Source organism: Castor canadensis, chromosome 2, assembly GCF_047511655.1.
Source record: "Castor canadensis chromosome 2, mCasCan1.hap1v2, whole genome shotgun sequence".
Classification (NCBI taxonomy): Eukaryota; Metazoa; Chordata; class Mammalia; order Rodentia; family Castoridae; genus Castor; species Castor canadensis.
In genome coordinates, this window is record NC_133387.1 from 14,027,264 (window position 1) to 14,052,034 (window position 24,771).

A 24,771-nucleotide genomic window follows, 5' to 3' on the forward strand; every position below is an offset into this window, starting at 1 on the left:
GAAGCACTGAAAGATTAGGATGTGATTTATTAATGACCAGCTTCTGTTACTGTGTGTTGTTTTTCATCTATGCATCAAATCACAAAGAATAGAGCTTTTTCCTTCATCAGTTCCTTGGACATAGCAGGTCCTGAGCAACTTGTTCTAGAATATTGCACCCAGAGTTCCAAACATCAAAATAAAAAATATTGAGAGGAAGCCCCCATCATAAGATCTATTTTCCTGATAGAAAGATTAAATTAGAAAGATGAAATTGAGAGAAAACAGTTTGCCCAGGTTAGACATCTGCATGCATAGGACTGAAGAAAGTACAGGCTCTTGAACAGAAGTGTCTCACATCATAACTACATACTGAGCAGGCAAGTTGGTTGTAATTTCAGTAATACCCTCTGATGATATAAGAAAAGAAAAGAAGACAGTGTTTCACAAGCTGTTTGTACTCATATATATTAAAAGAAGAAAGTGTTAAGTTTCATGTGCTGTTTGTACTCAAACATATTTTCTGTTCCAGATTCTCAACCATTTTGTTGAATGGAAAGTTTTGAACTATAATGGTTCAGGAATAATAACATAGCCTTTCCTTATGCCTTGGAAAACGCTTTTTGTGGTTACTTGTCAGATTGTCTATGAAAAAATCAACATTTTTTAGACATTGATACATTCTTTTCTTCACATGATATTTTTATACAAGAACACTTCAGATGTGTTATTAGATGTAATTGATTTTAATAAATCCTATTAGATTTGTATCAAGTGGTGACGTGTTCTGTCTTTTGTGAATCATTGCTTTTTGTTTAAAAAGATGGCCTATATTGAGCCTTTGTATAGGTACATTCCTATTTTTTGTGACAAAAGAAAAATTTTAAACTGTCTCAAACAGAAAATAATGGCTATCAGAAGTATGTTTGCTTTAGTATGAGTTACCATTACTGTATTTGTTTACAGTGAAGGTAAACATTTTGCATTCAGTGCAACTTTCAATAAAAAGTAGTTAAAATTTCTGCTAAAAAAAGATACAGCTTTTTTTTTAATTTTATTTTTGTTTATTAATTTTTTATTTTATTTTCTGGTGGGACTGGGGTTTGAACTCAGGGCCTCAAGCTTGCTAGGCAGATGCTCTACATTTGAGCCACTCCGACAGCCCCAAGATACAGCTTTAATCAGGAATCAACACCTTTGGAGATGGTCTAGCACCTAGATTATCCTTGAAAACTATGATAGCAAATTTGCTAATTAGTATAAATAAATGTCACACAAAATTTTAATTGATCAGAAATATTTTGTAGGCCCTATCATACTTCCACAAATAAAAATCTGAATTACAAGTGTAGAAACCTAAGTCATGGTGCCATGTTCCAAGTGCTGTGGCTGTGCTCAGCTATAGCAGTGAAAAGATACCTAGCTCCTGCTTTCATGGTTTCATACAGTTTGGGAGGGCAAGCAAACAAGTACATTATCACATAGTGATTGCTCCCAAGGAACAAATGCATGATACCATGGGACTAGATAGAGGATACCTAAACCCAAATGGGGCAGAGAAGGAGAGATGACAAGAGAGCCTTCCTGAAAACAGTGAGACCTGAAGAATGAGTCAAAATTATTTAGTTGAAGAGAGCATATAAGAGTCTTTGTGTATGTTTAAGAGAGCAGGTGGTACTATTAGTGCTTTGCACATATGTGCTCAATAAGGATGTGTCAGGTGAGTATGTGAAGATACAGATCAAGGAGAGAATATGTTAAGAAATGTAAATTTAAGCTGGGCACCAGTGGCTCCTGCCTATAATCCTAGCCACTCAGGAGACAGAAATCAGGAGGATCACGTTTCAAAGCCAGCCCAGGCAAATAGTTCACAAGACCTTATCTTGAAAAATAACCCATCACACAAAAAGGGCTGGTGGAGTATCTTGAGGTGTAGGCTCTGAGTTCAAGTCCCAGTACACGCCCCTCAAAAAGAAAGAAAAAAAATGTAAGTTCAAGCTAGATTCTAAAAAATTTTCATACCTGTGAATCTTTAAATGATTTAAAATCAACTTCCTCCCTCCAAGACACTTGGTAGTTAACTAAAACATTGTCTATAGAAGGTATAGTTGTGACTTGACCATTACCATTTAAAATAGAGAGCAGATGGACCTAGCTTGACATCCTTATGGTAGTGAGGCAGGTATAATAGGGAAAGGAAAAATCATAGGCCTCCCTAGCACCATGACACCCTTCTCAGTGCATTTCACACTAATTCCCTCCTTGTCTCAGCCCAATCCCTTCTTCTACAGTTGTAAATGTCTTTTCAATTGTAAAATCTTCATAGTTATAGAGTCCTCTTCAGTTGTAAATTCTGTGCAGTTGTAAAGACAGGAAGCCTTGGAGGAATTCAGCTCTTGATTACCTCTCAGGCAAAGGCCCTCTGATTAAAACATGAGTATCTTGATCACACCTTATACATGCAATTAAACCAACTGAGAGTTAGCATAAGTACATGGGCCGAGTGCCCTGTGTTGTATGACACAACCTTGTCAATCAAACCTGTCAATCACCTAGCCCATCCTGCAAAGACCACCCAGATTTTTCCCACAGTTTGTCCTTCAATTTATAAATGTCCTTTAAAAGAGCAATTGGAGATCCTATGCCATCTGACAGGAGCCCACTGCTTTCTCTTGTGGTGTCTTCACCTCACCTTCAGTAAACTTTACTACCACTTTCACTACATTTTAGCATCTTGCCTGAATTCTTCTCTTGTGGGATATAAGTGCCTAAAAATCTGATTAGTCTTTAGAGAATATCCACCAGTAACAGTAGCTGTCAATCGTCTACTCTGTTTCAATAAATGGAAGATGTTTTCACTACATTAAATCTATACACTTTACATTTATGACTCATCTTTAAAATCCTGTTAACTTTATCCATATGGAAACTATTTTAACTTTTAAAGGATGGTTCTCACTAATTTCTCTTTTGGTTAAAAAAAAATAACTTAAAATCTTCTGGTCCTGATCTTGGCAGCCTACCAATGAAATTTTCTGCCAATCAAATTTTTCCTGTCACATCATTACTACAATAGGAAAACAAACTTTTTGGTTCCTTTTCTAGATAGGCCAGCACCCAATTTCAACTCAAAAACTGCTACAGAAAACCCTCCACACCCCTTTTAAGATTAATAAGAACCAAAATCACTTAAGGGGGAAATGAGGCAGGATAGATTGCTGAGAAGACAGGGAAATTATTTTATTTTTAATACATATTAAAAAGGCTAGATTCCAACATTGGAATGAGGAAGTAAAAACTACCGTTTAGATGTTAAGTTATAAGAACAAAGACAATAAAGGGGCTATCTGCATCTGCCTTCCTTTTTAAGATGTTGAGAAGCTGCAAGGCTCCTTGACTGGATAGGGAGACAGTAAAATGAAAGGTATTCTGTATTTTGGATAGGCCTAAGTCATATCTCCATGTTTTAACACCCATTGTGGCCACCCAGAACCATTGTCTAATAATTAAGGGCTGCTAAAAGACATGACCTCATGTATTCCCTCAGCTTAGAAAGTATAAAGCCTACAGACAAGAACCACCATTATCTTACTCCCATTTCCTATGTGGAGAGCAGTAAATGTTTCTTTCTTCCCCTCCCCACCCTCAACCCCTGTCCTTAAACACTTCTTCCACTTTATCCCTTTATACTAAAATAAATATTTTCTAAAACTTAAAAAAAAATGTAAGTTTAATATCACTAGCTGATAATGCTAGGATAGAGTGGTGTTATGAGAACCAGCACATATATCCCAAGTACCTAGAAAAATATCTGGTACATGGTAAGCACTCAAAATTTGCTGAAAGAATGACCATGTTAAAGAGCCCAAACCTTGTCCTTAGAACCATTGAAAGTTAACAGAAAAAAGGTGAATCATGTTGAGATATTTGCTTTTCTAAATTCTCCTAGAAATATTCCCCTGTATTTTGACTCCTCTGACAGGAATCTTGCTCAAGCTAGAGGTTCCCTTCTTCTCTTTGCCCCGCCTGCTCCTTTTGCCAAGAACACTGAACAGGAAGAAATATTTGCTTGGGGATGCTGCCAGGACAGAGAGGCTGTGAAGAAGGAAGTACATTGCCTGAGCAGGAACATATTCTCAGGACACAGGGCCTCTGCTCAGTGCACCAAGCGTAAGGCCATTAAGAAGACCCCTATCTGCAAATCAGCCCAGCCTCCCAGGGAGAGAGGAGGTGAGTCTGTCTGTCCTTTATGTAGACTGTCAGCACTTTTCCAAAGCCAAGAACTTCAGAGAAGTCTGTTCTGTCACTTACCCCTAACATAACGAAGACTGACAATTCTACAACTGAATTCAGTATGGTCAAGACTATAAGCTATGGTCCTTGGATACAAGTGTCAGTTCAAGACTAAGGGTTCTTGAAATACAAGACAGAATTTATTTATTAGACAGAGTTTAGAGACCACAAATGGGGGAAAAGTCTACCCAGAGTTAAGGGATGAATGAAGGAGAGGCAGCATGCCAAGTTCAAAGGCTCCCAGCCAGCACAAGGTCCTATATGTGCTCTGGACATGTCTAATTGCTTCCTTGCACCTGTCAGTGGTATGCTCATCTTCCAACTCTCCCTCAGGTGCTCTGAGAAATAGGCTGGGCTGTTTCCTGGACAAAAGCAGTTTGTCCAATGCTCTGATGGTGTTGCTCTGATCCTCACAGGCTCCCGAATTCCTATCATCATGAACTGGCATGTGATCATCTCAGGGCTTATTGTTGTGGTGCTTAAAGTTGTTGGAATGACCCTATTTCTGCTGTACTGTGAGTATGCGAGCAGCCTCTAACTGCAACCTCCTGAGGGCAATTAACAATGCCTTTCTCGTGATCTAGCACATACAATGAGCCAGGTTCCATGGTCTATGTTGGAGATATAGAACTGACCAGTGCCTGACGGGCATTTTGCTACTAGAGTCTTTATTTGGATAATCTGAGCTGAAACACTAAGCAGAGCTTGATACTGTATTTAAAATTTAAAAACACAACTGTAGTTCAATCCAATGGTAAAGCTATGTTAAGAGCTGAACTATATGAGAGTGGGATTTAACTGAGGAAGAAACTTCTTTCTATATATACATATTAAAGAAATTCATCCACATGAATGAATTAATAAAAGAAGCCTCATATCAAGGGTTTTACTATAATTCAATAAGTAGAATCTCCTCCAGCCCTGAAGCCAGTGGGGAAAATAAATGAGGAAGGAAATGTGTAGGCAGAGTAGTTGGGTAAGAGGTATCTTCCTTGTGACTCAATCTGAAGGTACAACGCCTATCAGTTATGAGAGCAGAAAAGCAATACCAATACGCAAAAGTGAAGACATTCCAAAAACATATATACATCTCCACTGACCTGAGTCAGAGAGCTCACTTTTTCCTATTTACAGTCACCATGCCCTAGCAACCCCTGTGCTTGTTTGTTGTATTCATTGTACAACCCCATTTGGGGCTAAGCCAATAGTTGGTTTTCTCTACAGTTTCACAGGGTTTTTGGCAAAAGTAAAGATGGCGTCATCTCCCATGGGAGGCTATGTAACAAATAATGTGCATCCAGCTTCTATTTGATGGTTTCTTAGAGACTTTCCTCAAGGCCTCCTTTCCCAAGAAATTCTTCTGCACAAATAGTCCACAAGGTCCTATAATTAAGTATCTTCTCATAAAAGAAGATAACAGGGGAACTCAAGACTAGACTTGGTGAAATTTCTTAAATTTCATTTTTTTTTTTTTTGCTTTCTTTTGTTTTTCCTTTGCAGTGCTAAGAATCAAACCTAGATCCTCACTTGTGCAAAATACAAACTCTAGTGGTGAGCTGTTCCCCCAACCTTTGAGTGAAACTTCTGCCCTCAGTTTTTCTCCTGGGCAAGAGGATGATTTATATGGAATCACTGTAATGTAATGTGAACATGCTTCATAGACTCTGAAGTGGTATACACCTACAAGAAATGGTTATAAGGAGACCACATACCACAGAAAGCAAGGAACACATTAAGCACCTTTTGTATGTCACCTATTATGCTAAAGAAGCCATAGGAGAACAATAAAAATGGGATATCAATCAATGATTTATAATCATCTATAAAGCACAATGCACAATGACAGAAGTCATTCAGGATAAAGAGATGAATGGGGCAGGGTTTAATAGAAATTAAACCCATCTCCTCTCAAAGTCTTTCCAGAGAACTTCCTTTCACTTCCTCCTAAGACACTGGTTATTATTGACGTCATCAACTGAAGAACGAGTACAAAATATATATATCAGCTTCTTCAGTTAAAATCCCAAAGTAGTTTCTGATCAAAACAAGGCTATTATACATAGCAAAAAATCTGTGAGTCAGAGAATTAAATAAAAAGTGAATGTTAATGTTTGTTTCACTAATATAATTTTAAATAATCAGTTTAGTATCTGGGTAAACTAAAGTGGTTGTTAACCATAATGAACAAATAACTGGGCTGCTGGGGAGCTTTGCCCAAACTCTGAAGCATTACAGCTGTCTGCTCAGACAGCCAGTGTTCCCAGAAAAAAATTGAGACCACTTAGAGGCCCATCAACTCCCCTGTATAAATAGACCTTTCTCTGCTTATAGGAAATCTCTGGAATGTTCACCTGTTTCCTTCTCTGTGAATACCCCCTGGGTCCTGAGTCTTGTTCCAATTAGTCACAATCCTTAGCTGAGCAAGTGCTTAAAAAAATCATCCAATTGCTACACAAGATTATGAGTTTTAGTAGGGGGCTTGAGTCGCCAGAAATAGGGAGAACTATAAAAATGCTCTGTGGAGCCTGGGGTAGAAATGTTCCAAACAGTTCTTTGGAGATAACAGTCACAGGTATATATAGAAAAGGAGAGACAGCCCATGCTCTGATGGTTGTATAGTACAGTATAGTATAGTAACCCTTAATGTTTTGTGGGACTAGGGTTTTATAGTAACCTTTAAATTTCCTTTTCATTTCAGTCTCACAGATTTTTGGGCTCAGTAATGACAGCTTCACTCCCACAAGGAGCTATGGAACAGGTAAAGTACATCATTTTAACTGCTCTCCACCTCGGTGGAGAGCAGTTAGTATATATACTAACTTAGTATATATAAGTACTGAAATTTTACAGACTTTTTTCATTGCCTCCTTTCTTTTTTCCACAAAGGAGACATAAAAGAAAGACTTTCTAGTCTATTTCCTTCATGTTATGGACGGACTAGACTGGGTGGAATTTCTTCCTGGACTGAGAACAATTTGTATCAATATAATGAAGTCCATTTCCCATTATTTGATGACTCAGTTTCAAGGTTAACACTCCAAACTGCTAATCTCATTCTCTCTCTCACCCCTACATTTCTTCAGTCTGCCCCAAAGACTGGGACTTTCATCAAGGAAGATGTTTTTTCTTGTCCACCTTTGAATCTTCTTGGAGTAACAGCAGGGATGATTGTGCAATGAAAGGATCCACTTTGGCAATTGTCGACACACTAGAGAAACTGGTGAGATCACAGGAGTAGCACAGTAAGGCAGTCCATCTTACACCAGCCTCAGTGGGTGGCAACAGTGGGGCGATGGCGTGGAGCAGGGGTCGGGGGCCGGAGGAATGGAGAGGTGGCTGGCTGGAAAGGTCAAACTCCTTGTTCTGAACCTGGGGTTAAGAGAATTCTTAGTAGGGGCATGATCTTCTGCTTAATCTTAGCTAGAATTCAGACTATATGGTCCTCCTTGTAAGCCACAGCAGTAGGCTAGTATCCTGGGGATTTGATGGGACATTTACAGTGCAGAAAATGTATGAAAGTTGTTTAAAAATTACAGAATACTTTATAAATATGAGAAATTATGTATCATACCATTATATATAGTAAAGAAGGAAAATATGAATTAGTATGAAATACTAATGTATCACCCCAGTATACACAGTAAAAAAGAAAGATGTGAATTAATAAAATAGGTAACATGAAAAACAAAAAATCAGATCATAGGGTTTGCAGCTTATGTTTATAATAATTAAAATGCATAACATTACACAAAAAGCTTTGTTTTATCTCCCTTTGTCTCATAAAATCTTGAGGATGTATTAGATTCCATATTTTATAAATAAGAGGATTAGGACTCAGAGAGGTAACTTAATCAAGGGCATATGCCTAAATAACAGAATTGAATTCAGATCACTCTGACTCCAAAACCTGTGCTTTGATCAACCGTAGACAATAATTTATTTTATTTAAAGATGCCTCTACTTCAAATGTAAGCATGTGCTGAGTGCTAGGTACTGTACATTATTCTTGAATTTTTTTCCCTTTATTCCTTCACTCCTCCTTCAAAAAGTCCTCCTGTGATTGAGAAGGATTTGTAAAAGAGCCTTCTCTGAATTTTGACAATAGATGACTAATGAAAGGCAGGAATCCGGCTGCTATAGGTTCTCTAGGCTTAAGTACCCAAGTGGGAAGGAAAGGTGCCTTCAGGTAGAAAATCAGGAGCAGAGGGAAGGGTGGAAAGAGGGAAGAGGAGAATGAGACAGAAAGTTGATGACCTCTTTTCCTCTATTTGCCACTTCAATTCTGGTGAATCCCAAGTCCCTTGCATGTCGTTCTCCACCACTTATGCTCCAAGCTAACCTCAGATAAAGCTCATCACAATGATTTCCTGGTGACTCTCAACATATTTTATCATTTGATTCAATTTCATTTGAAATGTGAACTCTATGGCAGAGAGGCATGACAAATGAAAAAGATACTTTTGAAATTAACTTTCTTCCACTGTACAGTCCCCCTTCCCCACTCCTTCAGTGTGGTCTCAGGAGAGCAACATCAACATCTCTCCTCATCCTCTGTATTAGCCCTTTGAAGCAGAAGTCCAGCAATCTGTACTTTAGCCAGAACTCCAGGTGGTCTTAATGTCTGGGAAGTTTAAGAGATTCTTCTCTCAGGTTAATGGCACAGTGCCATTGGTAGCCAGTCTCCTATCCTGATAGCTTTCCTTATTCCCAAAATCAGATACAATTATGAGTCCATTGATGCAAGGGGCAGCAGCAAAGGACCAGCTGTTGAGTTGTTTATTTTTTAATTTCTAGAAGTATCTTCAAGACATAGCTGGTACTGAGAAGTATTTTATTGGATTACTACTGCAACCTTCAGAGAAAAGGTGGCAGTGGCGCTGGATCAACAACTCTGTATTCAATGGCAAGTATGTTAACATCCTACATTTTTCTTGGGATCTTGCTTTGTGCCAAAATACCATACCAAAATTCATTCCAGAACAGCTCAAAGGCTGAAATTTGACTTTTTTTCTAGTTTATTTCCTTCTAACCTATCTGTTTGCAGAGACATTTGCTACAAACTTTTCACTATGGGAAATAGCAAACATTTTACATAATAAAAAAGTAGGAGCGAAAAGAGTATTCATGTAACAAATTAGTTCATTTAAAGTAAGACTGACACAAATCTACATACACAGCAGTTTTTGCTATACCTCAGAGGTCTCTTTTAAACTACAGATAACATTTTCTTACTAAGTCTTGACAAGTTTCCCTAGATATAGCTCCTTTATCTAAAGAAAGATTTTTATAGGCAACTTGTCTATTCTTTAAAACTGTGAATTTCTAACTCCTAAAAGCTATATCCAATGAATCATTCCATGGAGATAAACTGGTGGAGAATGTAATATTCCCAGTGTTCATATGAAAACAAAACTAGAGATAAGGGCAAAATTGTTTCTGCCTGGTAGCGAGGGGTTGGGGGGGTAAGGGAGGGAGCGGGAGGGGGGTTAAGGGAGGGGGCAGGGGGGAAAGGGGGAGAAATGACCCAAACATTGTATGCACATATGAATATAATAAAAAAAGAAAAGAAAAAGAAAATGCTGACTCAATCAGGGAGCAAGTCACCCTGCAACATGGTTTCCCTACAGAGGAGAGAAAATTAATATTCACTTCATGTCTACTGAATGTCAGATACTATGGTCAGCCCTTGGCAGATGATTTCATGCAGTATTTGCCATAGAAAACCTTTTATTACTCCTTACTCAATAGACAGTTGAATGAAGGACAACAAAGGTCAAAAATGTGTTGACTTTCACATAGCTACAAAGGGATAGAGCCACGATTTGATCCCACATTCACTTGAGTTCAAAACTCATACTACATTTCCTTTAAATTAGAATCTTCACAGTCACACAAAAAAGGTGGGAGAAGGTCAACAGATATCTTCACACAAGTTTTTCCTAAAACCAGCTGTAGTCTAGGAAAAGATGAGATATCTCTTTCCTCCTCTTTTTGGTGCACCTACTGTGAACATACATACAGTACCAAAAGATTATTTCTGGGGAAAAAAAAGAGATACCTCATGAGATGCTTTGAACTAAAGACACGAATGAATCCAAGACTCTGGAAACCTGTGGATGTTCACAGGAAAATTGAGAGGAAGAGGTGATACAGAGCTGGATTTGGGGAAGCTGGATTGAGAAATAGGGGGTCTGAGTTGGAATGTAAGGCCTGGTGCAGGAGAAATGTGTGTTGTCTAGCCTACTCGCTGCCCCTCCACAAACAGCACCCATGATCAGTAAAAGGCAGAACTGAAACAATGAGCATTATCCATGATTTCTTTTCTCCTTCAGTGTTACCAATCAGAATCAGAACTTCAGATGTGTCACCATAGGCCTGACAAAGACATTTGATGCTGCATCATGTGACATCCACTACCGCTGGATCTGTGAGAAAAATGCCAAGTGATCATAGTTCTGTGACAAGAACAAACACACTTGCAGAGATAGCAAAAAAAGAGTAGTAGCAACTGAGACTGGGCCAGGAAATACAGAATATCAGATCACTGAATCCATCTTTCATGGGTTCCTGACAGAACTCCCTAATGAATTTTCAGTGTTAATGTGCCACTCCTTCCACGCATAGTCTCATATACACACAATCAGAAAGATGTGCTGTTTGGAGCCAGACATCCCTAAGACCACATTTCCTGTCATGCTTTTTGAATCCTCACAGATTCTCTAGTTTATTACAGATTCTATTATCTATTTGCCCACTAGTAGAGGTCCTTGCTTATTTGGAAAATGACCTTCAACATTCTTTTGGGAACTGGATGCTACTCATCTATAAGAGACAGGCCAATTCTACAGAAACAGCACTGTTGGAATAGAAATATAATCTGTTTCAAAAGAGCTGAGCATTTCTGACTGATCAACAGGGTGTAGCCTGTTGACAGAATTTGTTTTATCCTCAGAGCACATGACCATGCTACTGGGGAGAAACGGCAGACTGAACTGATAGGAGGCAGAATGGGTGGAAAGGGATGAACTCAGTTTCTGAGACTCACCTCTGTTTTCAAGAGGACAGACAAACACACACCCCCATCAACATGCCTCCCTTACAAGGTGGGAAAGCAAGACTCTCCTCAGTATGAATTGAGGCCATGCCTTGGGGAAGTTACTACAGCTGAACTTGGAAAAGAAGACATTGTTTGTGGGGACAGGGATCTGGAAAGGACAAGAATCTGTTCAGAGACCCTCTGAAGAAAACCAGTCAGTCAAGGAACTAAACAAATAGGATCTCTAATCTTCAGCAAAGCCCTGAAAAAAATACTCAAGTTAAAATTTTTCTTGTCCTGGTATAAATTTCTATTACATCATTATTCATTTGCAACTGGAGTGTTGATGAGCAGATTCCCTTCCCTATACAGGTTTTATTCCCCAACCCTGTTTTTTTTTAGTAAATTTTAAGAATTTGAGAAAATCTTTTGGGTCCCAATGGTTACAATATATTCTTCTCTTCAGTTCTAGAGAAAACCTGACACCAGGTACAGCCTAGTGATACAGATAAGTCCTGCACTGGTTGGCATCATATTGACCCACAACTGGTCCAGCTAACCTAAATGCAGAAAAAGAAGAGGGCCATACAAAGAAAAATAGGATGGAACCAAAGAGAATACCAGTAAATGGAATCATATGAGAAACAAAACAGGGAGTTGATTTGGCTACACTGAAAGAAAGAGGTAGAAAAAACTTGGGCACCTTTGCTGTTCTCTGAATTCACATGAAGATATAGCTACTTTATACCTCAGGACATAAAAGAGAAAAAGTGATGAACTGTTTGATCTAAGTAACAAGAATTAAACATATGGAAGACTGTTCTAATGGAAACTAGTCACCTAAGTAAATTATTTCCATTTGTATCTAATAATAATGTACCACAATAATGACTGTATATATCATTAGTAAAAATTAATTGTCACAAATTATATCTTTTATTACAACACTAAGTTTTGTTTCTATATTTCTAGCTTTCATAATTTTTGGTTCATTATCATGACCACTTATAATTTTTAAAGATGAGACAATGTACTAGGTTAGAACTGGCTTAAAGGAGGTTTCCAGAAATAATCCATATTTTGGGGGGTAGATATTGAAATTATGTTAATCCTTGTGGAGATGAAAGTTCCCTGATGGCGTGAGTAATCAAGTGCCACAGTTGAGGAGGAGGAGAGGCTGAGTCTGTGTTGGAGAAAAGAATAAACCAAATTCTAATGATAGGTAAGTCCCAGAACTCAGACAACAGAAAGGAAATCATAATCCTTCTGTTTTGAGAAAAGGGAACTATAATTGCCACACTTCCTATTTTATGACAGAATACTTGCAAATGTTTGAGGTCAGGAAATGTAGACATCTAGTGATTTCTGTGGTTGAAGCCCAAAGTTTTCCCCAAGATGAGGCTGTCCTTCTGTGCAAGTTCTAAAAGAAGCCTAGTGGACTGGGGTAAGTGTGGAGAGTATGCAGGGAACATGTGGACTTTTGTTTAATGTCATTCTGGGGAAGGGGCTCAGGATTCTTAGAAAGGTAGATTAATGTGGCCTTTATTAGGCAGCAATGGCTTAAAAATGGAAATTAAATCATTGGATTAGAGTTTTGATTTTGCTTCTAATATGTTGTATGAAAACTGCATAGATTTTTTACACTTTCTTGTGTCTTAGTTTCCTTACCTATAAAATGGAGCAGTGATACCTATCTCATGAAATTTTTAATATGTTGGATAAGATCCCTTTTATATATCTCAATGAAAAAAAAACATAAGGAGCACTTTGTGGAAGATTTGTTGAAGATCCACAACCAACAATTAGCTTTTCAATTTGTTAGAAGCAGAATGTAAGCAAGCCGCTTAATTTCTCAAAATTTGTTTACACACTTATAATATGGAGATAAAAATCTGCCCAAGTCAGAAGAGTGCCTCAAAAATTCTGTGACCAATCCACTTAAAGATCAAAGTCATACTTTCCATGACTACAAATGTGGGCCCAGCCTAAGCCAGTCCACCCCCATCCAACACTTAGACTCATCCACAAACTTCCCTGAGATCAACAGAGCCACCAGCTAAGCCTAGGCTAAATAGGCTGGAACACTAAAGCATGAAAATAAAAGCTTATTGCTGTATGACACGGGAGTTTTGCAGTTATCTGACAATGCATTCTCCTACCTAACCTTCTTTCTTCTTGCCTTACTGGTCATTTAGCTTACTGTACTCCCAGCAATCAGAATAATCTATGAAACATTAGGTGCTATCACTCTTCTTCAACACCGTAAAATGATTTTCTAACTCATTCCTAAAAACTTACAGGCTTCCCAGGTTCAACATGCTCTACATTCCAATCATCTCTGTGTCATTTTCTCTTACATACTCCTGGGCTCAGTCCAGTCCAGCAACTTTGCCTATTTCTTCCCTAGGATCTTCTACTTATTATTGATATATGTGGACATGTTCTTTAAAAATGTCATATTTTTCAGTATTTTGCATCTCTCAAGTTTCCCTGACAACCTTATTTAAAATTACAGCAGTACCGGAACAGATATTCCTCTTCGTTCCTATTTCAGTTTCCTTTTAAGTTTCATAAATTCATTGGTTTTGGTACATTCACAGTTATTGGAACCATCACCTCAAAAAAGAAGCCTATACCCATTAGATGTCACTACCCTATCCTTGCACTCACCTCAACCCTACAACCACTTACATTACCTTATTCTGGGCTTTCATACTAGTAGAATCATATAATATGTGGTCTTTTTGGACTGGCTTCTTGCACTCAACATGAGGTTTTTAGGGTTCATCCGTGTATTTCAGCATGTATGAGCACTGCATTCAGGATCTTGGTCTATGTGTTAAAGTGTTGGTCCCTAGGACAGTGATATTCAGACTTGATGGAACTTTTAAGAGACAGTGCCTACAGGAAGGTCTTTAGGTCACTTTTCAGGCATGCCGTCAATGGGACCCCATCATCTTGCTTGTTGTCCATGTTGTGGGTGGTTTTGCAGCATCATGTGTTGTGCTGCTTCACCACACATGCAAAAGCAATTGGACCAATGGATCATGGACTAAAGCCTCCAAAAGTGTGAACTTTTTGTCTTTGTAAGTTGATTATCTCAAGTATTTTTCACAGTAACACAAAATTGACTAACACAATCAGTATTTGTTCTTAGAGCTGAATAATTCCATGTTTGTTTATTCATTCATCAACTGATGGGCATTTTAGGGGGTTTCCATCATCCAACTATTTAGATAGTGCCACTATAGACATTCGTGAACAAGTTTTCTGTGTGTAGGTTTTCCCTTCTTTTTGGCATATAACTAGGAGTGAAATTGCTGGGTCATATAGTAAATCTATGATAAATTGAGAAACTGCCAGTTTTTGAAGAGCAACTCACCACTGTATCTTCCCATCAGTAATGTATATGGGTTCCAACCTTTCCACATCCTTGTCAACACTTGTTATTTTCTAACTCTTTGATTCTAGCTATTCTGTTGTGTATGAAATGTATCTCATCATGGTTTTAATTTGCATTTCCTGATAATAAATGATGTCAAGCATCTTTTGGGGTGTTCGTTGCCTTTTGGTATTTCTTCCATGAAGAAGTATCTATTCAGATACTTTGCTCATTTAAATTTGCTCAAAATAAACTGTATGCATATACGGAATTTTCACATGAAACCTACTTGTACTATGATGAGTGCTAAATAAGAAATAAAATAAATTGAGTTGTCTTTTTATCATTGTGTTGGAAGTATTCTTTATATATTCTGGATACAAATCTCTTATCTAAAGTATGTTTTTCCATGTCCAAAGGATTGACTTTTTACTATTGACACTGTCCTTTAATATACAAAATATTTTTTATTGTGATGAAATCCAAAGTATCTATCTTTTCTTTTATTGGCTTATGATATCATATCCATGAAATCATTGTCAAATCCTATGTCATGAAGTTGTACCCTATTTTTCTCATGAGTATTATACTTTTAACTCTTATATCAAGGTTTTTAATTCATTTTGACATAATTTTTGTTTATGCTGTAAACTAAAGTTCCAAATACATCTTTTTGCATGACGATTTCAGTTTCTCCTGATTCTGGGTTGTTGTTTTCTTCAGTTGCAAGTATTTTATTGAGAACTTTTCCACACTTGTTTATCAAGGAAATTGGTGTATAGTTTTCTTTTTTGCTGTGTACTTATCTGATTTTGGGACTGAGGTAATACTGGCTTCATTGAATGAGTTTGGTAGTATTCCTTCCTCTTCTATTTTATAGCATAGTATGAGGAGCATTGCTGTTAGTGATCAGAGAGAATACAGCCATGAATTCATCTGGTCTTGGGCTCTTGTTTGGAGACTATTACTGATTCAATCTCAGTGCTCATTATATATCTGTTTAAATTATTTCTATTCTCTTTATATGATTTTGGTAGGTCATTTGTGTCTATTTGTTGTCTCGTGCACAGACAACAGATAGTTGGATCTTGTTTTTTTCATCCAACAAGCCAATCTGTCTTTTAGTCCATGACTTAAGACATTTTTACATTTAGAATTATTACTGAGAGGTTTTTTCTGATTCTTGTTACATTTCATTTTTTTCTTCCCTGGTTGATTTGAGTGCTGTTTGTACTTTTCTGTCTCCCTTGTTTCTCTTAGGTGCTTGTTAATTGAGTTGAGCATATTTGATTCTTTTTTATCTGCTTATCTGTTCCTCTCCTGAAATCTATTCTTTCTTGCACTCTCGTGCTTGTGACTATCTTTCTTTTGTGTGTAGGATTCCTGTAAGTATCATCTTCAGTGCTGGCTTAGTGGTCATGAATTGCTTTAGTTTTTGCTTATATTGGAAGGTCGGTCTCTATTTATACTTGATTTTAAAGGATAACGTTGCTGGATATAGTAATTTTGGCTGGCAATTGTTTGCTTTCAGAACTTGAAACATATCATTCTATACTTTCTTGACTTTTAGGATTTCTGCTGAGAGGTCTGATGTAATTCTGATTGGTTTACCTCGGTAAGTTAGTGTTTTTCTTATGTAGCTTTTGATAGTCTTTCTTTGTTCTGTGGTTTTAGAATTTTGACTATAATGTGATGTGAAGTTCTTTCTTGGTCAGGTCTATTTCATGTTCTATAAGCATCTTGTATTTGGAGGTCCATATCTTTTCCTAGATTTGGGAAATTTTTGGTGTGATTTCCTTAAATAGGTTTTCTGTGACTTTAATTTGTGCTTTAGCTCCTTCTACTATACCATGGATTCTTAGGTTTGATCTCTTGATCATGTGTGTGTTCTTGAAAATCATGGTCATGCTTATTTATTTTTTTATTGCTATTTGAATGTAATATTTCCTTGATTTCATCTTCAATTCCTAATATTGTTTCTTCTGTTTGATCTAGTCTATTGCTGATACTTTCTGCTGTGTTTTTTATTTAATTAGTTTTCCATTTCTAACATTTCTGTTTGTTTTTTCAGAATTTCAATATTCTGGTTGAATTTTCAATTCATGTTGCTGACATTCTCATCTAAAATTTGAATTGATTAACTTCACTAAGCTATTTGTTTGAATTATCTTTGAAGCTGCTGATAATTTCTAAAAGCAGATTTTCAAATTCTTTCCCTGACACTTAGCCATTTCAGTATCTTTGGATTAAGTTATTGAGGAATTATGAGATTTTGGAGGAAACATATGCAATTTTTTTCATATCTCTTATGATTCTAGGTTGTGATTTGTACATCTGTTAGGATTTTATTTGGTTGACTTCTTACTGAGCAGTCTTCTCTTGAAGGCTCAATCTCTAGTACCATTCAAAGAGGAGAAAACAAACTACTATAACAGCAACAAATGTGTTGAGCTGGTGCAGTACGTGGGCTGAGGGCTGAGCTGGTTAAGAGTTAGTTGTCAGTGTTAGGGCTGCAATCACTTTAGAGCCCTCTCTTTTTTATGTACCTGGAGCTGCTGCTGGCCCCAAGGATCTTTGCATCTGTGGATTAGATATCTTCCTACTTTCTCTCTTTGGACTAAAGTCTGTCCTTTGTTACACTGACTCTTCTCATTCACAGAGTCATCTGGAAGAAGTTTCTACTCCTCCTCTTACTCTGGAAATTTCTTATACTCCTGGAGGCTGTGACATCTATTGTCAAGGGGGCACATCTTGTGAGAGCCTTCTTTCTAGAGCAGAGAAGATTTTCCATACAGTCCCGAAGCAGGACAGAGTATTAACATGGTATGGATCTTGGGGAGCTGAGTTTTTAAGCACATTATTCTGGCCAATTTTCCCTTCCTTAAACTAATTATAAGTATGTATCTAGGTGATGGAAGCAGCAGCAGGCTTAGCCTTATCACTTTCTTTGACCAATGAAATCTGACCAAAATTCATCATGCTGTTTTCCTACTATCATAAAACCAGTCAACTTCCAGCTAAAGGGTGCCCCTTAGGCTGTCCTATACTGAAGACAACCAGAAGCATACATACAGGCAACTGACTTGTAGACAAATAATGGGAGCAAATAATAATCTGTTGTTTTGTGAACTAAAAAGATTTTGAGGTTGCTACACAATATAGCTCAGCCCATCCTAACTCATATAAAAATGTATAACATGTAATCCAGATAAAATACATAGTTAGTATTGCATGATTTAGTGGTGTGGGTTCTTTAGGATAGCGGTTAAAAGATGAACTCAGGAGCCAAACTGCCTATGTTTAAATCTGGAGCCCCTACAATGTGATGTTAGGCAAATCAATTGCTATTCATGTATCACAGTTCATTGGATAATAAAAGTAGTTACCCTATGGAGTTGTTTTATGACTTAAATGAGTTTTCTTTCTTTACTAGTAAATAGTAAGTGTAAGATTTAAGCATTATTTCTTAGTTTGGGCTCCCCAGAAGGCCAACGACTTATGAGCTTTTCCTTCACAAGGGAATACATTCCATAAGAGCAGACATGAGTGACAAAGGATATTAATCCAAGAAAGAGGCCTATAAAGCCAATAGAAGTTTGCATTGTGAAACCTGATGGCACCAAGTTTAATCGATTGCTTGATCTTTGGGTCTACTCACCTTAGAAGATAAACTGTGTCTCATGACTGTCTCTTTGTAGGGAAAAGGGAAAAGTTACCTACTGACTTCCTCTTTCATTTGTCAAAGTTTATCCAACATTAGTAACTCCCCAGAACTTCTGGGTTATTCATGCAGTTGCTTAGATGCCATGTGGGTACCTCTGATGAAATCAGTATCAGACATGCTCCTAAAAGGCATCATGTGAAATACCTTTTAATGATATCATTCTAGTGTTGGTATTAGACATCTAAAACAAATATTTCTGTAATCAATTTAGGAAATTACAGAGAAATACTCAATATAGTAAGAAGCTACTGCTCTCAGAGTCAGAGATAAGAGAGTTTAGACATTGAGCCAATTAATTATATGTGGCTGCAGTGGTTCACTGCTTTGGAGTTTGGAGTTCTAGGAGGATAGTTTTCTATCACTCTTGCTACCTAGTACACGGTTAAGGTAGGTGCTATGTTTCAGAGCAGAATTCCTTGGACTGTGGCAGCCTCTTCTCTTTTGCTAAGAGTTATAGTTTCTCCATACCAGACACTTGAACTTAAGGCCAAAGTGTATGTAAGGAAAGTGTATGGCACATCTATACACACCTTTATCTCTTAATATTCTTCTTGAGCTCCTAGATCCTTTGTTAAACTCTGAAAAGATTTTCCAAAATATTTTTTGTGTGTGTATTTGCTGGAGATCAAATCCAGAGTTGCACATGCTAGTCAAATTCTCTACCATAGAGCTAGATCTCCACCCCTTGGTTTTAATGGACTTTCAGTTGTTATATTTTATTTGTTTGCTTGCTTACTTGCTTGTTAAGACATGCTCTTGCTGTGTAGCTCAGGCAGGACTTGAACTCACTGTGTGCCCAAGTTGGCCTGAAACTTACTGCCCTTCTGCCTCTGCCTCCCACGTGCTGGGATTACAGATGTGTACCAAAATATCTTGATTTAACATCAGGTTCCACTTAACCAAATATCTCCCTAGTTGGAGAAACATATATGTATAATTAAGCGGGTCTTTCTGGGTCTTTAAGTGGGATAAGAGATTGAATTAATACATCCTTTAAGACAAATATGAGAAATGCAATTATTTTATTATTGTGTAGGAAGTTTATACACATGTTTATAAAAAATGAAAAGAATATTAAAGGCATATGGTGAAAAGTCTTACTACCTTCCCCAGTTTTCCTGTCTACTCCCTCTGCCACAATTCCATGGCAACTAGTTGTTACTGTCTTATAATAACCCCCACAAGCAAACACAGCAACTATGAATATACATTCATTTCTACCCCTTTCTTACATAGAATACTAAATTCAGGGCACTTTGTTTTTCTAAATTAAGAATACAGTGTATAGATCATTTCTAATCATTGAAGAAAGAACTTCATTCTTTTTACAGCTCCATGAAATCCTATCATGTGGATAAAGTATTATTTAACAGTCATATATTGATAGTCCACTCAGTATCAATATTTGTTTGTTACAAAAATGCTGTACTAGAAAAAATAATTCCCATGATATAAGAAATGGAAGCAATGATTGGGAGCAGGGTGGTGCTGAGTGGGGATGGGTGAGGTTGGACAATGCTGGATATGAGGCAGAAGAGCTATGCTGTGGGAAGCTGGACAACAGCATGGAAAAGCTGGGGTTTGAGAGAGAGAGGAAAAAGAGAACCCAGGAATATATTGCAGAACTGGAGGCACTGAAAGAGAAACACAAAGAGGATTTAAGAAAGAAAGAAAGTATGGGCAGGAGAGAATGAACAAATGAAGAGGAAAGGGAGCAAAAGTAGCATCACAAACCTCGAAAGTACCAAAGACTGAGAATCACAGGGAGAGGAACCAAAGGCTACTTCTTCATCTGCTCTGTGCACTGTCACCTTGAGCTCAGGGACAGTGCAAGCCCAGCTCTCCTTTTTCACTTCACCTCCCAGAATGCAGCTCCATCGCCCAGCTCCTTTGTGATGAAGCATGATCTGGCTGTCATCAGGTAAGACAACACCTCTTTACCGAGCACTTGCTCCAAGATGCTGAGAAAGTCCACAAATTAGAGGTGTGACAATATTAAAAAGAAAAATAACTGTACCTGGGATAGTAAAAGCATACAGAATTATGGAATGACTTCGCTGTTCAAACTCCCTCAACCTACAAAATACACAGAGGAATATTAAGCGAATGAGATTTGAGGGTAGGAATAAAGACAAAATGCTGAGGAAGAACTAAGGCTTTATGCAGTCTGAGAACATAAAGCAGAAAACAACTTGAAGAAAGACGATTCAGGAACTTGTGGTCAAACCGTCATTCAATTCTGAAGCCAGAAAATACTTTCCCTTAACTTTCCTATTCAGAAATCCAATATCACACATATTATTTTTACATTTACTCTCAAAAGTTCTATTGTGAAACATATAATGAGAAATGTGTGTCTGATTCTTAAGAATAATAAAGCGAATTTCAAGTGATAGCAAACCATGCTAAAAAAAACGTGGTCATAACTTAAAACTGAAAACAGGTTATTTGATAATGATAACGGTGTAGCTCAAACATGAGTAAGTCCTCCTCAGATCTATCTTCACAAGTGCTCTGCCATGTAAATGCCTCAGGCCAAGGCTAGTTCCTAAGCAGTTGGCAGCAGTGTTTCACTCCATCCCCAAGGGCCTCTATGGCTTTGTCATTCCAGAGGGTGAAGATGAAAGGATTGAGGAAAGGAGTCACAACTGAAATCATTAGGGAAATTACCCTATTGTAATCAGCTGCCTGCATTTGCTTGGGTTTCACATAGAGGAACAAGCAGCTGCCCTAGCCAATCACAAAACAGGTGAAGTGAGAGGCACAGGTGGAGAAGGCTTTTCTTTGGCCTGAAGCTAAAGGCATCTTGACGGTGGTGGAGATGATGCAGGTGTAGGAGATAATCGTAGGGATCAAAGAACCAAAAAGAACAAAAACAGCCATTAAGAAGAGGATAAACTCTATACAAATAGTATTATTGCAGAATAGTTTGAGCAACTGCCCTCGGTCACAGAAAAAATTGTTCACTACATTTGATTTGCAGTAGGTAAGCTGAAATGTGGCATAAACTGGCCATATTTGAAAAAGGAAGTCAAACACCCACGACACAATTACCACAGAGTTACCGGTGCAGATGCTCATAATAATATTATATCTCAAAGGTTTACAGCCAGCCACATAACGGTCCACAGCCATTGCTCCGAGCAATGCAAACTTGGTGGCTCCCAGAGAAAGGTGCAGGAATAGCTATACAACACATCCAGTCAGAGATATCATCTGCATCCCAGAGATCAGCAATCCCTAAAGCATCACAGGGACAATTATGGTTGTGACCAGGATCTCCAGGACAGAAAGGTAGACAAGGAAGAAATACATGGGGACTGTAGACAGTTATCAGTGCAGACAATTACAATGATGGCCATGTTTCCCATTAATGTCACTAAGTAGAAGAAGCAGAAGATAACAAAAAGGATATGGTGTAGATCTTCAGACCCAGGGAAGTAGTGGCAGTAGGGTAGCTCCCCAACACTTAGTTCCTTGTTACATCTAGAGAGCAAGAGAGACGGAATGCTGCTTCTTACCTCAAAAGGATGAAAGGTATTTCCAAGGTTGTTCCACAACTCCACGAGTCTACTATTTCATACACAAGGTTAACGTCAAATGTTTTATGAAGAATATACATATGTGCATATATTTAGATATATTCATAGATATGCATGTATAAAAAGAAATGCATAAGATCAAAAAGATGAATGCTAATCATGATATTGTACCACAAACATGAAAACTCACCCACTTTAGCAGGCTCCCTTGTCTCTCAATACAATGGAAGTCCTGCCTCCAACTCTGCTCTGGTTGGCCACCCTTTATAGCTCCCTGATCACAACCCGCTGGCTTATGACACCACCACTTTCCTCTTGAACTAAACTGTCTTCTCTCACTAAATCCCTGTCTTACTAAATCCTACTGCATTTCAACAATCCTAAGAAAGTATTTCTGGCCAATCCTACAAGACATGGGTGTATTTCTTTCCCTTACATACACTAGACATCGGCTCCCTTTGCTTTATGCTCATTTGAAAGTTTTCAACTCAACTCTACTGATCAATTGTCAGGTGTGGGCAGGAAGTGGAGTCTCTCCAGAAATTGTCATGGGACACATGCTATTTTTAGATTAATTATTGAGTCTTCTCCTGACTTTTGGGGGCTTGCTCCCTGGAGTAAATTATCCATTCCTTCTATTTTATTTGTATGATGAAAACCACCCATACCTCTCACCTCACTGAATGTGTCTCTTGCAAACAAGAAGAATCTGGCCAGCACTCAGTGACCTCTAGCTCTGAGATTTTGAGTCTTCTTATTACCAAATGACCCAAAGGAAGAGGAGCCCAGAAGTAGTTAAGGGGCTGAAACTTTAATCGCTACCTCCCATCTGTCCTGCACAGTCTCTACCCTGGTATCAGGAGACAAGAAAACAACTGTGGATGGAGGCAACACCTCCTGTATCCCTCAGAGCTCAAATATCTAGTTTCAGCATGGCCATAAGACCTCAAATGGACAGTTTGTTCCTATTTCCAACCTACCATGTTCTCAGTTTCATAGAGCAGCTTGGAAAATTTCACCTCAGCTCTTCTGAGACCACCTGTTTTCTCCAGAGTCCTGGGAGAAAGGAAAAGTGTCAGAAAACACCAAAATGGGTCACACTGAGTGCCTTAGCATGTCTGGGTTCCTTCCTTCACTCATTCAGGTCTGCAAAAATGTCTTCTTTATAGGGTCTTTCTCCTCATCATCTCTAAAACAACACAGCACAACTTTACTCTCTACCTCCATTAAGTTCTACTTTCCTTACCATTGGTTCTCATCAATATCTCTTGTTTATTAATTTATCCTCAAAATCCCACATTTAATTAAGTACCTCCAAAGTAGTCCTTTCTCTGTCCCATTTGTCTTTTTTGCTTCTCCACTGCCAACAACAGATTCTGACAACAATTGTACTCTAAAATGTCTTAAATGAATACATCAATGAATATATTAAAGACAGTGAATGAACAGATACTATTCAGCCTGACTAGCAGTCACTCCTCTCTAAAGCATTGCCTAGTCCATTTGCAGCACTGCCTCTCTTCCTGGAGATACACCTAAAGTGGCAAGCAGATGTAAGAAGGAACTTTAGTAAAGGCAGAGTATTGTGCCAGTCTTGGACAAAGAAGAATCTGTGCTCAGATATGGAGGATAATTTGATGCAGAGCTCATCCTCTGTGTAGCTTCAGGCTGCAGGTGTTCCTGCTCTGAAAGGTGGCCAAGCCCAGCCCTTCGATGTGTTGCTGTCCTGGTCTGCCCTTCACAAGGAATAGCCTTTTGAAGATACTTACCTTCAAAAAAGGAGACTGGACTGGAAAGTTCAATGACTCTCCAAGAATCAACCTAAGCTACCTCTTGCTGGCTAATTCTGAGCTATGGCCAGGGTAGAGGTGGAGATGCTGCTGTCCCCATTCAGAATGAGGAACACTGTCCATACACAGAAGTTTAGGGGGAAATCCAGAAATATTAGCACTGAAGGAATCTAGCAGTCTCCCTCTTTCATTTTCTCTGCTTCCTTCTTACTATCCTTCATTTGTCTCTAAGGACAGTTATTCACTAAGGAACAATTTGTACAAGTTTAAAAACACACTAAGAATACTGTCAAGGAAAAAACTGAAGAGAACTTTTACCCTTTCCTCCTGAGGTTAATCAAGCTTTAGAAGACTAAAAGTTTAATCAGCAAACTTGAAATCTCCCTTCTCAGGAACTTCTCACGCCCTAGGTTTTCTTCCTTTCAGGTTATAAGTTATCACCAAACAACCTACACTGTGAAGTGTTAACTTCCTACTCTGCTCTGAGTCTCTCTCTAATTCAATTTGGCCCAACAGAACCTAAGCCACCCCCAAGATGATACTCCCATTAATGGCTCCAAGAAAGATATTGAAAACTTAAGGCCATCAAATGAACTTCTGTTAAAATTTTTCTCTGCATCTCCAAGCTTTAATGGAGCCCATTTTCCCAGATAGTCTCTGTACTCCTCTCAGATATCATCTGACTAGAGGTATGCAAATATGGTAAGTGAAAAATAAGACCACCTATTCCAACCTCACAAACTTTTAATGCCTCAGCCTTCTCCAGTATCCCCAACATGCATGCCTACCAAGTGCAGCTGCTTAGCCAAGTATTTCCCTCATAAAATTTCAAATTCTGTAACTCCCTGATCTGCCAGAATTGAGAGGTAAAGAAATATTGGAAAAAACCAATGTTCAGAAATAATTAAAAATACTACACAAAAGTGAAGGTGGCTGGGATGCTGAGTAAACTAGCAGAATTACACTCAAAATACTTATTTTTACATTTTGAAGAGCAGCTGTCACTTGTCACAACATTTGCAATT

General features: G+C 38.1%; 1 protein-coding gene and 1 pseudogene across 2 annotated transcripts; one reads left to right on the plus strand and one right to left on the minus strand.

Annotated features, from left to right (window-relative positions):
- The first annotated feature begins 4,033 nt into the window (after positions 1-4,033).
- On the plus strand, positions 4,034-12,259 carry Clec5a (C-type lectin domain containing 5A). 2 transcript variants are annotated; one of them, XM_074061714.1, is made up of 6 exons: positions 4,034-4,209; positions 4,689-4,787; positions 6,971-7,030; positions 7,356-7,492; positions 9,067-9,179; positions 10,605-12,259. In XM_074061714.1, exons 2-6 carry the CDS (start codon positions 4,709-4,711, stop codon positions 10,717-10,719), a joined length of 504 nt encoding a protein of 167 aa, XP_073917815.1. In that variant the 5' UTR covers positions 4,034-4,209; positions 4,689-4,708; the 3' UTR covers positions 10,720-12,259. The 2 variants fall into 2 exon arrangements, with proteins under 2 accessions (XP_073917815.1, XP_073917816.1); XM_074061715.1 differs by having other exon boundaries at positions 11,775-12,259.
- Positions 12,260-20,912: 8,653 nt separating this feature from the next.
- LOC109695510 (olfactory receptor 9A4-like) lies at positions 20,913-21,937 on the minus strand (annotated as a pseudogene).
- Positions 21,938-24,771: the final 2,834 nt, after the last annotated feature.